General features: G+C 41.4%; 1 protein-coding gene across 1 annotated transcript in view; it reads right to left on the bottom strand.

The window, feature by feature from the left end:
* Positions 1 to 1,719: 1,719 nt before the first annotated feature.
* CNGA1 (cyclic nucleotide gated channel subunit alpha 1) overlaps positions 1,720 to 14,878 on the bottom strand; it is a 32,381-nt gene continuing 19,222 nt past the window's right edge. The window contains exons 3-10 of the mRNA XM_020284648.2: positions 14,588 to 14,708; positions 13,109 to 13,225; positions 12,101 to 12,163; positions 9,096 to 9,137; positions 8,891 to 9,010; positions 7,468 to 7,575; positions 5,717 to 5,823; positions 1,720 to 3,557 (exon numbers count right to left, since the gene is read on the bottom strand). Coding sequence (XP_020140237.1) covers positions 2,149 to 3,557; positions 5,717 to 5,823; positions 7,468 to 7,575; positions 8,891 to 9,010; positions 9,096 to 9,137; positions 12,101 to 12,163; positions 13,109 to 13,225; positions 14,588 to 14,706 — 2,085 coding nt within the window. The 5' untranslated portion in view covers positions 14,707 to 14,708 and the 3' untranslated portion in view covers positions 1,720 to 2,148. The remainder of the gene's footprint in view (positions 3,558 to 5,716; positions 5,824 to 7,467; positions 7,576 to 8,890; positions 9,011 to 9,095; positions 9,138 to 12,100; positions 12,164 to 13,108; positions 13,226 to 14,587; positions 14,709 to 14,878) is intronic.

Raw genomic sequence — 14,878 nt, 5'->3', positions numbered from 1 at the left:
AGACTCAAGGTCGCTCATCCCCACCCAGGTGCTGTAATTTATGGTGCTTGGGTGTGGAGACGGGTGTGTAACCCTCACTGGCTCTTATCTCACCATATCTGCCTGATGTGCGTAGCCAGCAAGCCTCTTTTCAATGTCTTCGATGTTTTGATAACAAGCAAGAAAAAGACCAAAATGCAGAGGAAAGAGAAGGAATAATAACACTAAAGAAGAAAAAGGTCCCATATGATGGCTCACACCTGTAATCCCAGTATTTGGGAGGCTGAGGCGGGAGGATTGCTTGAGGCTAGGAGTTCAAGACCAGACGGAGCAACATAGTGAGACCCCCATCTCTACAAAAAATACAGAAATTAGCTGGATGGACTGGCATGTGCCAGTAGTCTCAGCCATTTGGGAGGCTGAGGCAGGAGGATCACTTGAGGCCAGGAGGGCAAGGCTATATAGTGAGCTATGATCATGCCACTGCACTCTAGCCTGGGGGACGGAGTGAGATTCTGTCATGAAAAAAAAAAAAGAAGAAGAAGGAGGAGGAGGAGGAGGAAGAAAGAAGAAAGAAGGAGAAGAAGAAGGAGGAGGAGAAAGAAGAAAGAAGGAGGAGGAGGAGAAAGAAGGAAAAGAAGAGGAGGAAGAAAGAAGAGGAGTAGGAAGAAGAAAGAAAGAAGGAAGAAGAAGAAGGAAAGGGAGGCAGAAGAAGAAGAAGAAATTTGTCTCAGAAACTATGTTACATATTACATACAACTACTCACCCACTCGGAAACTAGACATTTCTACAGAGAAGAAACACTTGCTGGCTGATATTGAAGGGATAGACAAAATAAAGGAGGGAAACAGGATTGCAGAGACGTAATGTATAGTCCAATGGCTATTCTGTTGGCAGAGTAGAATAAATTATACCATTGGCATACACTGATCAAGGTTCGTGTAAACATCTGAAACGTCAAATTAACAAGAAGCCATATTCAGTCGTGTCATCATAGGCAGGGATAGAAATCTTGTATCCGCTCTAGTGACCTGTGCTAAGAAGGATTTTTTTGAGCCATGTCTGGACACAGCAGTAGAGTGTTGTGTGATTGATTAGCGTGTTTTCCTCAGCCACTCCTTTTGTCAGATAGTTCCCTTTTCTTTTCTAGAACCATCTTCCCGCTAACTCCCTTCTGGTTCTCTTAGATACATAACTCTCAAGCTTCGATGTGGATCTCTAGCATTTAGGGGTCTTGCTAAAAATACAGATTCTGTTGCAGTGGGTCTGGGGCAGAAACTGGGATTATGCATTTCTGAGAAGCTCCCAAGTGATGTCCGTGCTGGTCCACAGAACTTTCGAGGCTCCTTTTCTAACATCGTGGCGATTTCTCTTGTTCATCACCCAGCAATAGTATTACTTTTATTCCTTTTCCTTACTGCTGGCCGGGCAGAGGAGTAAGATAGTAGCCACTACTGTCAGGCCTTAGTAATCAGAGAAATTTTTTAATTGAGTATACAAGATTTCTATAACATTTTATAATTTCCAATGCTGTGTGTTTTAATATTTATGTGTATGTATATATTCATATAGTAAAGTTTGATTTATCCTGCTTTTATCAGTAAGGTGTTCCTCTCAACCCCCCTTCCTGAATCCTAGACTACAAAAATGATTAATGTCCTTAAAACGGCCCTGAAGCTCGACAAGATCCTAAACTCTCTAAATTATCAAATAAATCACATTCACTGTAGTTTCATCATTAACTTAACTTTATTGCATTCTAACTTTTTTAAATGGTATGCCCAGTATGATGTAGATGATAATTCTCAGTTACTCTGAATACTTTTCACTCCTCAGCAATGCAAGTATCCTGAAAGTGAGGATACTTGTTCACTTTTATAAAGATTATTACACAAAAGGAGTATATGTGAAAAATTCAGAAGATACAGACACTGACACGTTAATCAGTTTATATCCTTGCATGTTATCCGTCGTGAAAAATCCCAAGATACAACCATTCTTCAATCACAGTGCCTCGCAAAGAGCGGACGGGCCTTGTGCCCTGCGCCAAAGCACGTCTTCCTTATGGAAAAATTTCCCGGCTGAGTCTTCCTCCTCTTCTTCCAAACGACAGTTTAGTCACATAATCTAAAGGATCCTGAGGCATGTCCTTGTTAACGACCAGCTTTTCAGTCCTGTGTGGTAGAGTCTATGGGCCCACTTTCTCCTTCAATGGCTGAGAACTCTGTGTCGATGAGTGGTTTCAGAAATTTCTCGACCTTGGTTAATCTTTGTTTCAGCTTCCCCTGCATGGACTCGTACTCAGCCAGGATCCGGGCAAACCTCGTCTGCAGGAGGTCTACCGACCCCTCCATGCGAGTGACCTTCTCTTCGAGGTCTTTGGGGTCACTACCAGCATTAGCGATGCTTATGTCCAGTAGCCCATCTTTCATCAAGATCTGCTTCCCTTTCTCTTCCAACATCGCTTTGGCGTCGGGGTACTCGGTGAGAGCCTCCATGAGGTCATCTTTGGAGAGACAGAACAGGTCTGAGTAGCCAATACTTTTAATATTGGCCGTCCTCCGATTGCCGGCTTTGCTGCCCTTTATGTTGAGAATGCTGATCTCGCCGAAGTAGCTGCCGTCACTGAGCACCACGAACTGCGTGATCCCGTCATCGGCCACCACGGCCAGCTTGCCCTCCTTGATGATGTACATCTCTCGTCCGATGTCCCCTTTCTTGCAGATGTAATCTCCGGGACTGTAGACCTGGGGCTGTAGTTTCAAGACTAACTCAACCAACAGGCCAGCCTCACAGTCAGCAAAAATGCGCACCTTTTTCAGTGTGTCCAAGTGAACGTTGATGGCAATTTCCGCCCTCAGTTTATCAGGTAGATACTTCAAGACTTCCCTCTCGTCGACCGTCTTTTTGTTGGTCCAGAGGTAGTCAAACCACTTAATGACCCTCTTTTCCATGTCTTTGCTTACGTTTCGAAAATGCATGTACTGCTTGATGGCATCGATTCTTGCTTGAAATTCTGCTCTGGCTGCGTTCATGTTGGAAATCATGGAACCTATGTTACCAACGATGGTAGCGAAAATCAACACTCCGATTAAGAAATCAACCACCACGAAGACATATTCAGAGTCCCTGACGGGAGGTGGTGTTTCACCGATGGTAGTCAACGTCAGTGTGGACCAGTAAAGACTGTACACATATTTTCTAGCCAAACGGCCAAAATCAGGATCGTTGACATCAGGGTAGACCCAAGTATCGTTTCCAAATCCAATAGCTTTCGAAATAGAGTAATACACACATGCATTCCAGTGGATAATGATGACGATATACATAACAAGGTTAGAAATCCTGAAGATGTTTGGATAATTTGTCCTTGTTTCTGTTCTCTGGAAGAACTCAAACATACGAGAGATCCTTAACAGCCTGTTTAATCTAATTTCTGGATAGTTCCACCCCAACTTAACATATAGCAGATCAGTTGGTACCACTGATAGAACATCGAGTTTAAATTGCAAGGTTGATTTATATTTCTGTATGAGCTTAAGTTCTTCCTTCACCAGCAGTCCTTGTTCTAGGTAACCTAAAATAGAAAAAAAAAAATCAAGTGAATATTTATTTTTAGGCCATTGTGAATTTTTTTTTTAAAGTAACTCTCAACTTTGTTGAGTTCAAAACAAGAATTCGTTTTCAATACATATGCCTTTAACGATGTAATAAGGTATGAATACCAGTCAACATATATATGGCTGTGGAATATATTCTGTTGCAGAAATAAAAAGCAAAATTAAGTGCAAAAGTGAGAGATTTGTATAGCTCTGTACATATACAATATACAAATCTCTCTAGATCTGGCATCCCCATACAAGTAAAGCCATTCCTTTTGGGAATAGTGTTACGATATCGTCATATATGGTCTCTGTCCCTATTTTCTGGCCCAAATCTCCTAAAACCCTTGTGATTTCCTGAGCAATAGGGGTTCTAGGTGCACCTTTCATCTGATATCTGATCTTTGAGCCTGGTTCCTGACACAGAGTTCCTAATCCCTTAGAATTTCCCAGGCGATAGAAGTTGTCTTTTGTTCTAATGAGGCAACTCTTGGTGAGCTCCAAGATTCAGGCTGGTCCCCAGAAAGACTAAGCCATGTTTAGAAGCTTGGAACTTTCAGCCCTAGCTGCCATAATCCAGGAAGAAAAGAGGGGCTGAATATTGAGTTCGTCATTGATCATATCTACTTGAGTAAGGCTACATAAAAATCCATGAACCATGGGGTTCAACGTGCTTCCAGGTTGGCAAATCCATCCACATGCCAAGGAGGAGGAAGTTGTCACACCCCAATGCCATGGGGACAGAAGCTCCTGCTCCCATGACCCATCCCGATTCACCCTGTGTATGTCCTGAGCTGGCTCTTCATTTGTATCCTTTATCACACCCTTTATTAATATAATAAACCAGTGAAACATAAGTGTTTCCCTGAGTTCTGTGAGCCATGCTAGCAAATGATTGAAGCTGAGAAGGGAGAACCCCAATTTATAGCCGGAGTCTCAACCAGGGGCTCATGATTGGCATCTGAAGTGGGAGACTGTCTTGTGAGACTGAGCTCTTAACCTGTGGGACCTCTCCTAATTCAGTTAGTGACAGTGACAGTTAAATTGTAACCCAGCAGGTGTTCACAGAATTGTTCGGTATGCAGTAGAAACCCCGCATGCATTTTGGTGACCAGCGTTGTGTCATGTTGAGAGTATGGGAAGAGAAAATATTTGTTTTTGTTCCATACACCGTTCTTAGAAAGTTTCCTAAACACCTTAGTGCTGTGTCACAGTCTTGCCAGGACCCCAACCCCACATTGAAAGCTTAGGTACCTGCCCTGCTATCTGATTATTTTGCATGCTCTTGCCTTGCCCATTCAATGTGAAGCATTGAGTGCCCTTTGTGGCTATATTGTCATCTCTCATTCTGGCCTTCCCCAGGCGTCCTTAGGCACCTGGGATCTTCCCTTCTTTGCTGTTACCACGAGCCTTGTGTTGTTAAACCCATTCGGGAAAGAATTTGCTGCTTCTCCTATCCTGGAGGCCCAGGTTGCAGATGGGACGAAGCAACTAGAGCATTGCTCCAGGGCACTGATATTTACAGAACGTTCCAATTTTACACGATGATTCTTTAAAAGCTATGTGTACACTGGTTACACTTGCATGCGGAGAGCAGTGTGGAGACAATGAGTTTCTACCTACTTAACAAGAATACTTCAGCTAGGGAGTTTTCCAACACTGCACCCTGGTCAACAATGTCCCACCGTGAACCGCTAAGTTGAGTTAAGTTGTGTTTTTCCCGCTTCTTATACTATTTCTAGTATAGCTCTGCTAGGTGCAATGACATTTTCTCCCATGCCTCTTTAAGTTATCTCCTTGTTAGGTAGCAATTACCCTTTCCCCACTGTGCTGGCAGAATATTCCGGCTCTCTCTTTTCCTCTGGCCTGGCATAAAACCAATGAACAGGACAACAAAGGAAAGCCACCAATCCACATTCGGAAGGTCGCCTGGTAACATCCTTTGAATCAGCGGAAGTGGCCTAAGTGGTACAACGAGTGGTACAATGCTACCCCTACTTTCATCTGTGCCTTTTTCTCTAAAACAGATCTTTGTGAGTTTACTCTGACGAACACTTGAATTAAGACATTTCAAGTTATAAGGATACAGATACAAGCACGCCATTTGAAAATATCTCAACCTGAACATAGTTACCTGTCCTTGTTCGTACGAACATATCAAGAAGGTAGACTACATCTGATAAGTAATCGAAAACGAGCCAATATTCTAGGTAATCGGATTGAAGTTCATCAAAACATGCTCTGTAAAAGAAAAACTTGTATAAATAAAATGAAATGGGGGAGGGGAGATTTAAGTCAAAATCCTCTTTGTATATTTTTTAAAATTTATTTATTTATTTATTTTCTTTTCTTTAAATTTCAGAATACCCAAAACAACAAATGTATATACTTTTTTTTTTTTTTAATCATGAGAAGTGCAGCATGCCAATGCTAGGAGGGGCCCTTAGAGTTCATCTACTCAACCGTGGCTTTCCCGAAAATGTCCCTCAGTGGTTGGATTTTGTTCCTCACACTTCTGAATTCCAATATTCTCATTGTTGTGCTAGTCAGCTTTGCAAAAGCATCAAGTAAGCGCTCTGGGAGGCCGAGGGGAGGACTGTTTGAGCTCAGGAGTTGGAGACCAGCCTGAGCAAGAGCCAGACCCCGTCTCTACTAAAAATAGAAAGAAATGAATTGGCCAACTAAAAATATATAGAAAAAATTAGCCGGGCATGGTGGCACATGCCTGTAGTCCCAGCTACTTGGGAGGCTGAGGCAGGAGGATCGCTGGAGCCCAGGAGTTGGAGGTTGCTGTGAGCGAGGCTGACAGCATGGCACTCTAGTCTGGGTGACAGAGTGAGATTTTGTCTCAAAAGAAAAAAAAAGAGCGTCACATAAGAGTAAGTGAGTTAAAGGGTACAAACATACAGTAAGATAAAAAGGAATGCATTTGATGTTTGGTAGCAGAGCAAGGCTCATTATGTCTTATATACATGTAAAAAAATTTCACATATACCCATACATTTTTACAAATAAAAAAAAAATTTAATAAATACTAAAAAGAATTAATGGCCTCAAGCTAAAGTCAAAATTTGTTGAGTGAAACACATTGATCCCCAGGCCCATATTGACTATTTATACCCCAAATGCTTCAGGAAATCGTGCTTGGTTTTAGGTGGCTGAGATACTTACCATCTAAAAGACACTGGATGCTTGATCTTTTTCAACTCATGGCAATATTTTTTCTTGTGGGCCAAAGAAAATGTAGTTTCTCCCAATGTTCTAATTAAATAATTGAGCAACCAGAAGTTTTAAAGTACCCCTCTTACCCCGACCCCCCATCCCAGGACTGGAGATCCAAGTATATTGAGGACCGAAGCATCTCTTCCTGATCTCAGGAAAACACACTGAGAGGCCGGGCGCGGTGGCTCACGCCTGTAATCCTAGCCCTCTGGGAGGCCGAGGCGGGAGGATCACTCGAGGTCAGGAGTTCGAAACCAGCCTGAGCAAGAGCGAGACCCCCGTCTCTACTATAAATAGAAAGAAATTAATTGGCCAACTAATATATATATAGATATAGATATATAGACAAAATTTAGCCAGGCATTGTGGTGCATGCCTGTAGTCCCAGCTACTCGGGAGGCTGAGGCAGGAGGATCACTGGAGCCCAGGAGTTTGAGGTTGCTGTGAGCTAGGCTGATGCCACGGCACTCACTCTAGCCTGGGCAACAAAGTGAGACTCTGTCTCAAAAAAAAAAAAGAAAACACACTGAGAATAATTTAGCCTCTCTTTACAACCTGTGGTAGAGAACGGAGGTATGTCCTGAATATCTCTGGGTCAAATTGTTTAGTCAGTTAACTTGGAAACTAGAAGTGGGCTGAGATCCACAAAAAATATATAGACACCTTGCAATAATCATAGTCCAGTTGTACATAACAGGTAAGGTGATGCAAAACAGCCAGTTGTAATACGTATTTCCCGAGGGATCGATAACCACGACTTCTCTCTTCTCCCTAGCAGCAATTAGAAATAAAAGGGGAGGTTACCAAGAGGCAAGAACAGTTTTATTGGCCATATCAAATATTATGCCCATCATCCACAATTAGTGAAACAGAAGTGAGCTATCGAAGCTCGCCTTGCAGTGGAAAGATTAGCTTAAGTGCATTAGCCATAAGGGACTGGTTAGTGAGGGGTGGATAGGTAAAAAATCAGTAGCCTTATATTAAACCACGTTAGGCTTTTATTAAAGCCACGGTTTTATTGCCATACTGCAGTCAATTCTATACCCCGGCCATTGAAAGGGAATAGTGGCATAGATCATAGAAATCAATGGATATTCCACAGGCTCCTTTGGTAGTTCATGACTGGTAGGAAAATGGTGACTTTACTACCTCTCAATCAGGTAAGGAAGTAACTAGCAACTACACTGTGAGGGGCAGGGGGAGCCCATGGCTTTGCTGTCATCTGTGGGGATAGAAGAATAATGTGATTAATACAATCTCACACAAAGCACCTGTTCATAAACAAGTACAAAGGCTTCTTTAAGAGAAGCCAAGCAAGAGGAAGGGAGGAAGAAAATATATGGTCAATCGAAAGTGGTTTCTTTTATGTCCTGGTGATTAAGACTATATTTATAAAGACTTTTGTCCTTATACAAATTCAACAACTTTCTAAAGAGGCACAAATAATGGGACCATTGTCTGGTAAACAGTTTTCTTTAAGTAAGTTAACAAAACAATTGCCCTTTAATAAAAAGTAAAAAGAGCTTTGCAAATATCACTTGGCCTAAGGCTGGCGAAAGTCTAGCTCTCATGTTTATTTTAAAAAGAATACTTCAAGAGACTGGTGTTTTGATAGTATTTGTACTACTCTAGGACTTAGGCATGGCTTTTGCAATGACAGTTCTTTACTTTGGAGTATTTGCCATATAATATTTATAATTCAAATATGTTAAGAAAAAATTAAATTTTTATTTCAGTTTTTAAAAATTAATGGTAAAATCCTAGGAACCCAATACTCCTTGAAACCTAAATATTTCCCAGTGATAAATTTATCTTAACCGAAGCTTGGGGAAGAGAATTAACCATAGCAGTGAAAATTTTTGATGAGAAAATTAAGAATAATGCTAACTTTAGGGAAATTAGAAAAAGTTTTTATTTATATTTGATAATTTACATTAAATGTTTATTTGTAAATATTTAAAGACAGTCTTTACATAAAGCCTCTTTACCATAAAGTTTCTTCCTACTTTATATCATAGAAAATTACCCTATGTCTAAATCCCAACACAAATTCATTTCTAATTTCAATGCCAGTAAAAATACTTACTCTTCTTTCTTGTCTTTGCTTTTCTCTTCTTTCTTTTTCTCTTCTTTTTTTTCCTTCTCTTTTTTCTTTTCCTTCTTCTTTTTCTTCTCTGGGTCCTTTTTATTTTCATCATCTGACTTGCTAAAAAAGTTGAGTAGGTAGTATTAAAATACAAAAATGTTCTGGGCAGAAAAATGTAGGGTCATTCAGCCAAAGTCTAACTTACCTCTTCTTTTCTTTTTTCTTTTTCTTTTTTTCTTTTGGTTCTCTAAAGAAGAAACAATATCTCTGTCACATAATCATATTACACTCTGATTTCCATTCTTATTTACTTCTTCATTGAGCAAGAATTCTCAGCCTTGCATTCAAAGACCTGACCCAGTGCTCAGAAATTAGAAATCTGGTCTCCTAATGGAAATTTCTATTAAAAAAGAGCAATTACCTATATAATAAAGCAAACAAAAATTTCTGGGTTAATGGATGTACAAAACTGAAGAAAATGGAGATGAATAAAGGCATAAACCAAAAGAGAGAAATTTAAGAAACAACAGCCCCCAAAAGAGTACAAAGCCTTGATGTATTAAAAAAACTAGTTATTTAAAATTTAAGCTTCTTGATATCATTTATATTTATCCTTGAATAAAAGCATTGAGAATTTAAAGAAAATGTCATCAATTTTCTTTAGAAGGGTAATCCTGACTGGAACAATTTTTCACAAGTAGTCAAAAAAAAGCTTTGTGTTAATACAGTTATTATCCCAGTTATTAAAATCATTCACTGGATTTGAGACTTCCTTTTTCTATATACAATTTCTCGAGTGGAGATTATGTGACTAGAGGTCTCTTTCTACAGTTAGCTTTCTCTACGAGCAAAAGAATGGATTCTGGAGTCAGATAGACCTAGGGTCATAGCAGGCTGCCATTGCCAGCTCAGGTGTCTTATGAAAATGTATTATTCATGTATGAATGAACCGGGATCTCACTACCACTAAAATAGTCAGAGAAGGCTGTTGAAGGGAGGTAGATCTAAACCTAGACCCTGGAAGTATGGATAAGAGTTGGAGAAGTTGATAAAAAAAAGAGGGAGGATGTTAAAGCGGGAAAAATTTCTAAGTGCAAATGGAATTAATCCGGGTGAGAATGACCCAGAAGAAATGGCAAGCTGTAGTGGAGGAAAAGCAGGAGATAAGACTCACAACTGCGGTGGGGCTTAGTATCTAAGGTGGTCACGTACAAACGAGGACAGAACATAAAGTTGGATGGGGGGAGTTCACTGCTATGACAGCACACTTCTGGGATTCGGGATTTAACAGCCCAACACGGGTCCTGGGAGATGATGTTGACACACTGCTCAGATGGCTCTTGGAAGCCCAGGAAAGGTGATCCCCACACTAAGTGAAGCAGAGATTGCAAAATGGCAGAAAATGGAGGGAAAGTATCAAAAGATTCAGAGAAGCGGCATGCTGAAGTGCATAAACTGTGCTAAGAAGATGGTGCATCTGCTGAATGTGTTCCCTAAGAGGGCTCAGAGGATAACAAGTGATGCAGGATGTGGCCGGGCGCGGTGGCTCACGCCTGTAATCCTAGCACTCTCGAGGTCAGGAGTTCGAGACCAGCCTGAGCAAGAGTGAGACTCTGACTCTACTATAAATAGAAAGAAATTAATTGGCCAACTATTATATAGAGAAAAAATTAGCCGGGGATGGTGGCACGTGCCTGTAGTCCCAGCTACTCGGGAGGCTGAGGGAGGAGGATCGCTTGAGCCTAGGAGTTGGAGGTTGCTGTGAACTAGGCTGACGCCACGGCACTCACTCTAGCCCAGGCAACAGAGTGAGACTCTATCTCAAAAAAAAAAAAAAAAAGGACCAAGTAGAGGACATCAAGCTGCCTCCCATCCTTTAGCCAAAAGTGATATTGCATCCTAGAAATGAAAGTACGTGCAATGCTTAAAGACCTAATGCACGCAGGATTTGCGGTCCCTCTTCATGTCCCCGTTCGACTTACCATTTGGCCCCTGCAAAAACCAAATGAATCCTGGTGGTTGGCAGTAGACTAGTGAAAAATCAACCAAGTAATAACCCCATTGCAGCTGCTCTGCCATGTGTGGAAAATAGTGCACTCACCTCATCTAGAAACCATATACCTCAGGTTGTAGGTCAGTCATGTGAATGTTATTTTTCATCACTGTCTGGGAACAGGGTCAGAAATAGCTTATAGCCCCATGGGATGGGAATCCCAACAGCCTTTTCCAGGGCGATGGTAACTCTCCTTCCTGCTCCCATGGCAGGGTCTGGGGGGACCTGGACCATCTGGCCATTTCTGAGAACATCCCATTAGTCCACTATGTCAATACCTATATAGTCTATATCTATATAGTCCACTATAACTATGTCAATGATATCATGTTAATCAGCCCCTGAGATGGGGTAATCTAACCACAGGACATAAGACGACTACCCATAATGAAGGATTCTGTCACAAACACCATGTCACTCATTCCCCACATGCCAAGAGCGGTGGTTGCTGAGATCTCCCAGTTTTCCTTCTTACTTGGGCTGACTTTGGCTGCAGGAAACCACCATGTTCAAGGTTATGCCTCCTCTTCCTAAGGCCATCTCTTATCCAATGACTGTGCATGGGTCTGAGGAGCCAGGCCTATCACCTAACTATGCAGGAACTCTGAAAGGCCATCCCTGTTCCAAAGCTCTCCGTGGAATCACAGTGTATATGAGCTCCATTCTCTGAGGTTCTACTTCTCTCTCTGCCCATACCTGCCCCCGAGCCCCCCCCCCCGAACTCCCTTCCAGATATTATTCCAGAGAGCACCCACAATAAAAACTCTGCACACAATCCTCCATCTCAGACATGGTCTCCTGAGGAACTTAACCTAAGACACACTGGCTTAGACTGGAAACAATTAATAATGTTTCGTTGATTTTTTTCAGCCATTCTACCCCCAAGGAAATGCAATTAATTGCATGTACACTACAGACGTGGTGTTTTTAGCATGTATTCAAATAAATGAACATCAAAATAAATGCTACTTTTAATATAGGTAGCTGCATTTTCAGATATAAATAATCCAACAACAAAATAATAGAATATCGTTGCCATTGTATTAAATAGTTTGCCTAATAAATATTTGCTCTAGAACAGATTGAGATATAGTCCTACCTTTTCACTGGTTTTCTATACAAACAAAGCTTTGGTTTTCTACTGTAAATGTACTTACTGGTCCTTATTGCTGCTGTTGTTGACGTTGAAAAGTGCAATGGCACCAGGCAGGTACTGCTCCCTGAGAAATGAAAAACGTACAGTGAAATCATAATTGTCACCATCTGTGTCATGTCCATGGTAAAGCAACAAGTCCTAAAGAACAAATTCTTCTCAGTTTCAACTCATGACTAAAGATTGCCTAGACCATTGTTTTTAAAATATAGAGTCTCCATGAAGCATGACTGGCCAAATACCAGTGCCTTGAACCAAAGTGGTTTAGTAAATGCCTACTGGTCAATTTCGGAACAAGAATTACCTGGGGTCAACTAACCTGGATACCAGTAATTTCCAACAGGAGACCTCACACTGTCAGGACAGATAGAAAGAGGAGAAAAGATAACTAAAAATAACAGTGGGAAAGTTGGAGATAGTGGAAGGAAAAATAAAAAAGGAGGGGAAAAAAAAGCAAAAAAAAAAAAAAAAAAGTAATTATGGCCCACAGGATGGGACCTTCTGATCCACACCCTTTCCACACCCTCAGAATCCTATGTTTTAAGTTTCCATGACCACTTCATTTCCTACTGAGGATTTTTAGCCTCTCACTCCAGTGCTCTATTTTCTACAAGGAGGATCAAAAACGGGACAGAGTATTTTCGAGAAGGACAACCAACCCTCTCACATATAATTGCTTCCGGGCCTTGCAAGAAGGAATTAGCGAGAAGCAGGAAATCAGAGTGGACTGGGGCATGAAGTTTCTTTAGGCACAGGCGCGGATCTCGGGGAAAATGAAGCCAGAGAGTCTCTGACTTGGAACTTGGAGCCCCACGGCCACGAATAAGCATCGGGCAGTGGCAGTTCCCCAAGAGAGGGCAAGGCTGAGGACAGAAGTCATTACTCCTGAGAAGCTGCACGGTGTCTGGATAGCAGGAGCATCTGCCAGGCCCACTCTGCGGAAGGAACAGAAGAACTTTCATCTAAGTAACGGTTTAAAAACAGACGCCGAGGGGCGGATCCTACGGCTCACCTCTGCGGTGGTTCTCCCCTTCTGTGTGAGTTATTTCGAAAGGAACCCCTTGCACGGGGGTTTTCGTTCTCGGAATCTTCGGATGCAGAGGCACTGTCGTCATCGTCAGAAAAGGAGCTACAGTGCGATAGGAGGCAGAGACGAGTTAAGCAGGCGTCCTTAAATTATGACCCACGGGCCACATGTGGGCCACCTAGCATGTTTATCCGGGCCCTCTGGGTGTTTTTGCCACCACTGCCTGTCCTGCTTAGCAGCCGACTCGTCCCGAGCCTACAGTGTGCACTCTCCAACGGTCTGAGGGACAGTGAACTGGCCCCCTGTTTAAAAAGTTTGGGGACCTCTGATACAGTAATGGTTTCGGCCATAATGGAGGGGGAGCATTTCTCACTGGGGGACCATCGCCTTTTATCTTTGCCTTCCTTCTCAAATTAACACACACAATAATTTTTAATTAGAGTGAAGTGAGAACTCTGAAGAGTGAACAGAAGACATAGAATGTTCTAGAATGTATGCACAGTTCAGTAAAATGCGTTTAATTAAGAAACTACTTTCTAGGTTTTCCACATTCCTGTTGTTTGGTGCATTGGTTGATGTTAATATTTATCAAAGAGAAAGTGTGATATCTGGGACTTAGATCATATTATATTGTTTTATGGAACTAACTTTTTTTCTTTTTTCTTTTTCTTTTTTTTTTTTTTTTTTTTTGAGACAGAGTCTCACTTTGTTGCCCAGGCTAGAGTGAGTGCCGTGGCGTCAGCCTCGCTCACAGCAACCTCCAACTCCTGGGCTCAAGCAATCCTCTTGCCTCGGCCTCCCAAGTAGCTGGGACTACAGGCATGCGCCACCATGCCCAGCTCATGTTTTCTATATATATTAGTTGGCCAATTAATTTCTTTCTATTTATAGTAGAGATGGGGTCTCGCTCTTGCTCAGGCTGGTTTCGAACTCCTGACTTTGAGGGATCCTCCCACCTCGGCCTCCCAGAGTGCTAGGATGACAGGCGTGAGCCACCGCACCTGGCCCAGAACTAACTTTTTTTCTAACTAATGTTTCCTCCCAATAAAAATAACTTTAAGCACATTTACACACATTATATTCACTTATCAGGTAACCACGTTAAATTATACTTTTATAATACATCATGTTGTCAGCATATCACACTCTGTACTTTTCCATATTTATCTTTGGCGATGCCATCCTTTAGATTTGAAATGTCTCAAGAGGAAAAAGGCCCTGCCAGGGACTAAATAAATATTTGGCATGGGTGCTTCATAAGTGCTTCCAAACAAGTGAGCACAATAATATCTACGTTCATTTGTTAGACAAGTTGTGATATTCCAAAGTGCAAATGAATTTACTGAGTTAAATACATTACAAAGTTCAAGGTTACAAATTATGAAGTTTAATTGATATTAAACCTAGCTAGATTAAAGAATTGGGGCTGGAATTTAAAATGCCTGGGGAAATGTATGGATTTACCTGCATGCTCCGTTTTCCATCCTTCTTATTTCTTTTTCAATATCTGGTGCAATCACATTGGGCCTATTTACAAAGGAGCGCTGTGTGTTGATAATATTTTTCTTCATGATTAGTTTCATATCTGAGGAGAAAGAAGTCTTAGTAGTGGGAAGACTATTTTTATATATTTACATATATAATCAAAAGTTTCACTCTATCATTGTTCTAACGCTAATAAAAACACTTATTTCTAGTCGTACATAGCCATTATTATTATTTTTTTTTTTTTGAGACAGAGTCTCGCTTTCTTGC

The sequence above is a fragment of the Microcebus murinus genome, chromosome 26, assembly GCF_040939455.1.
Source record: "Microcebus murinus isolate Inina chromosome 26, M.murinus_Inina_mat1.0, whole genome shotgun sequence".
Lineage (NCBI taxonomy): Eukaryota > Metazoa > Chordata > Mammalia > Primates > Cheirogaleidae > Microcebus > Microcebus murinus.
Note: the sequence above shows the minus strand (reverse complement) of the source record. Positions and strands in the feature narration are given on the sequence as shown.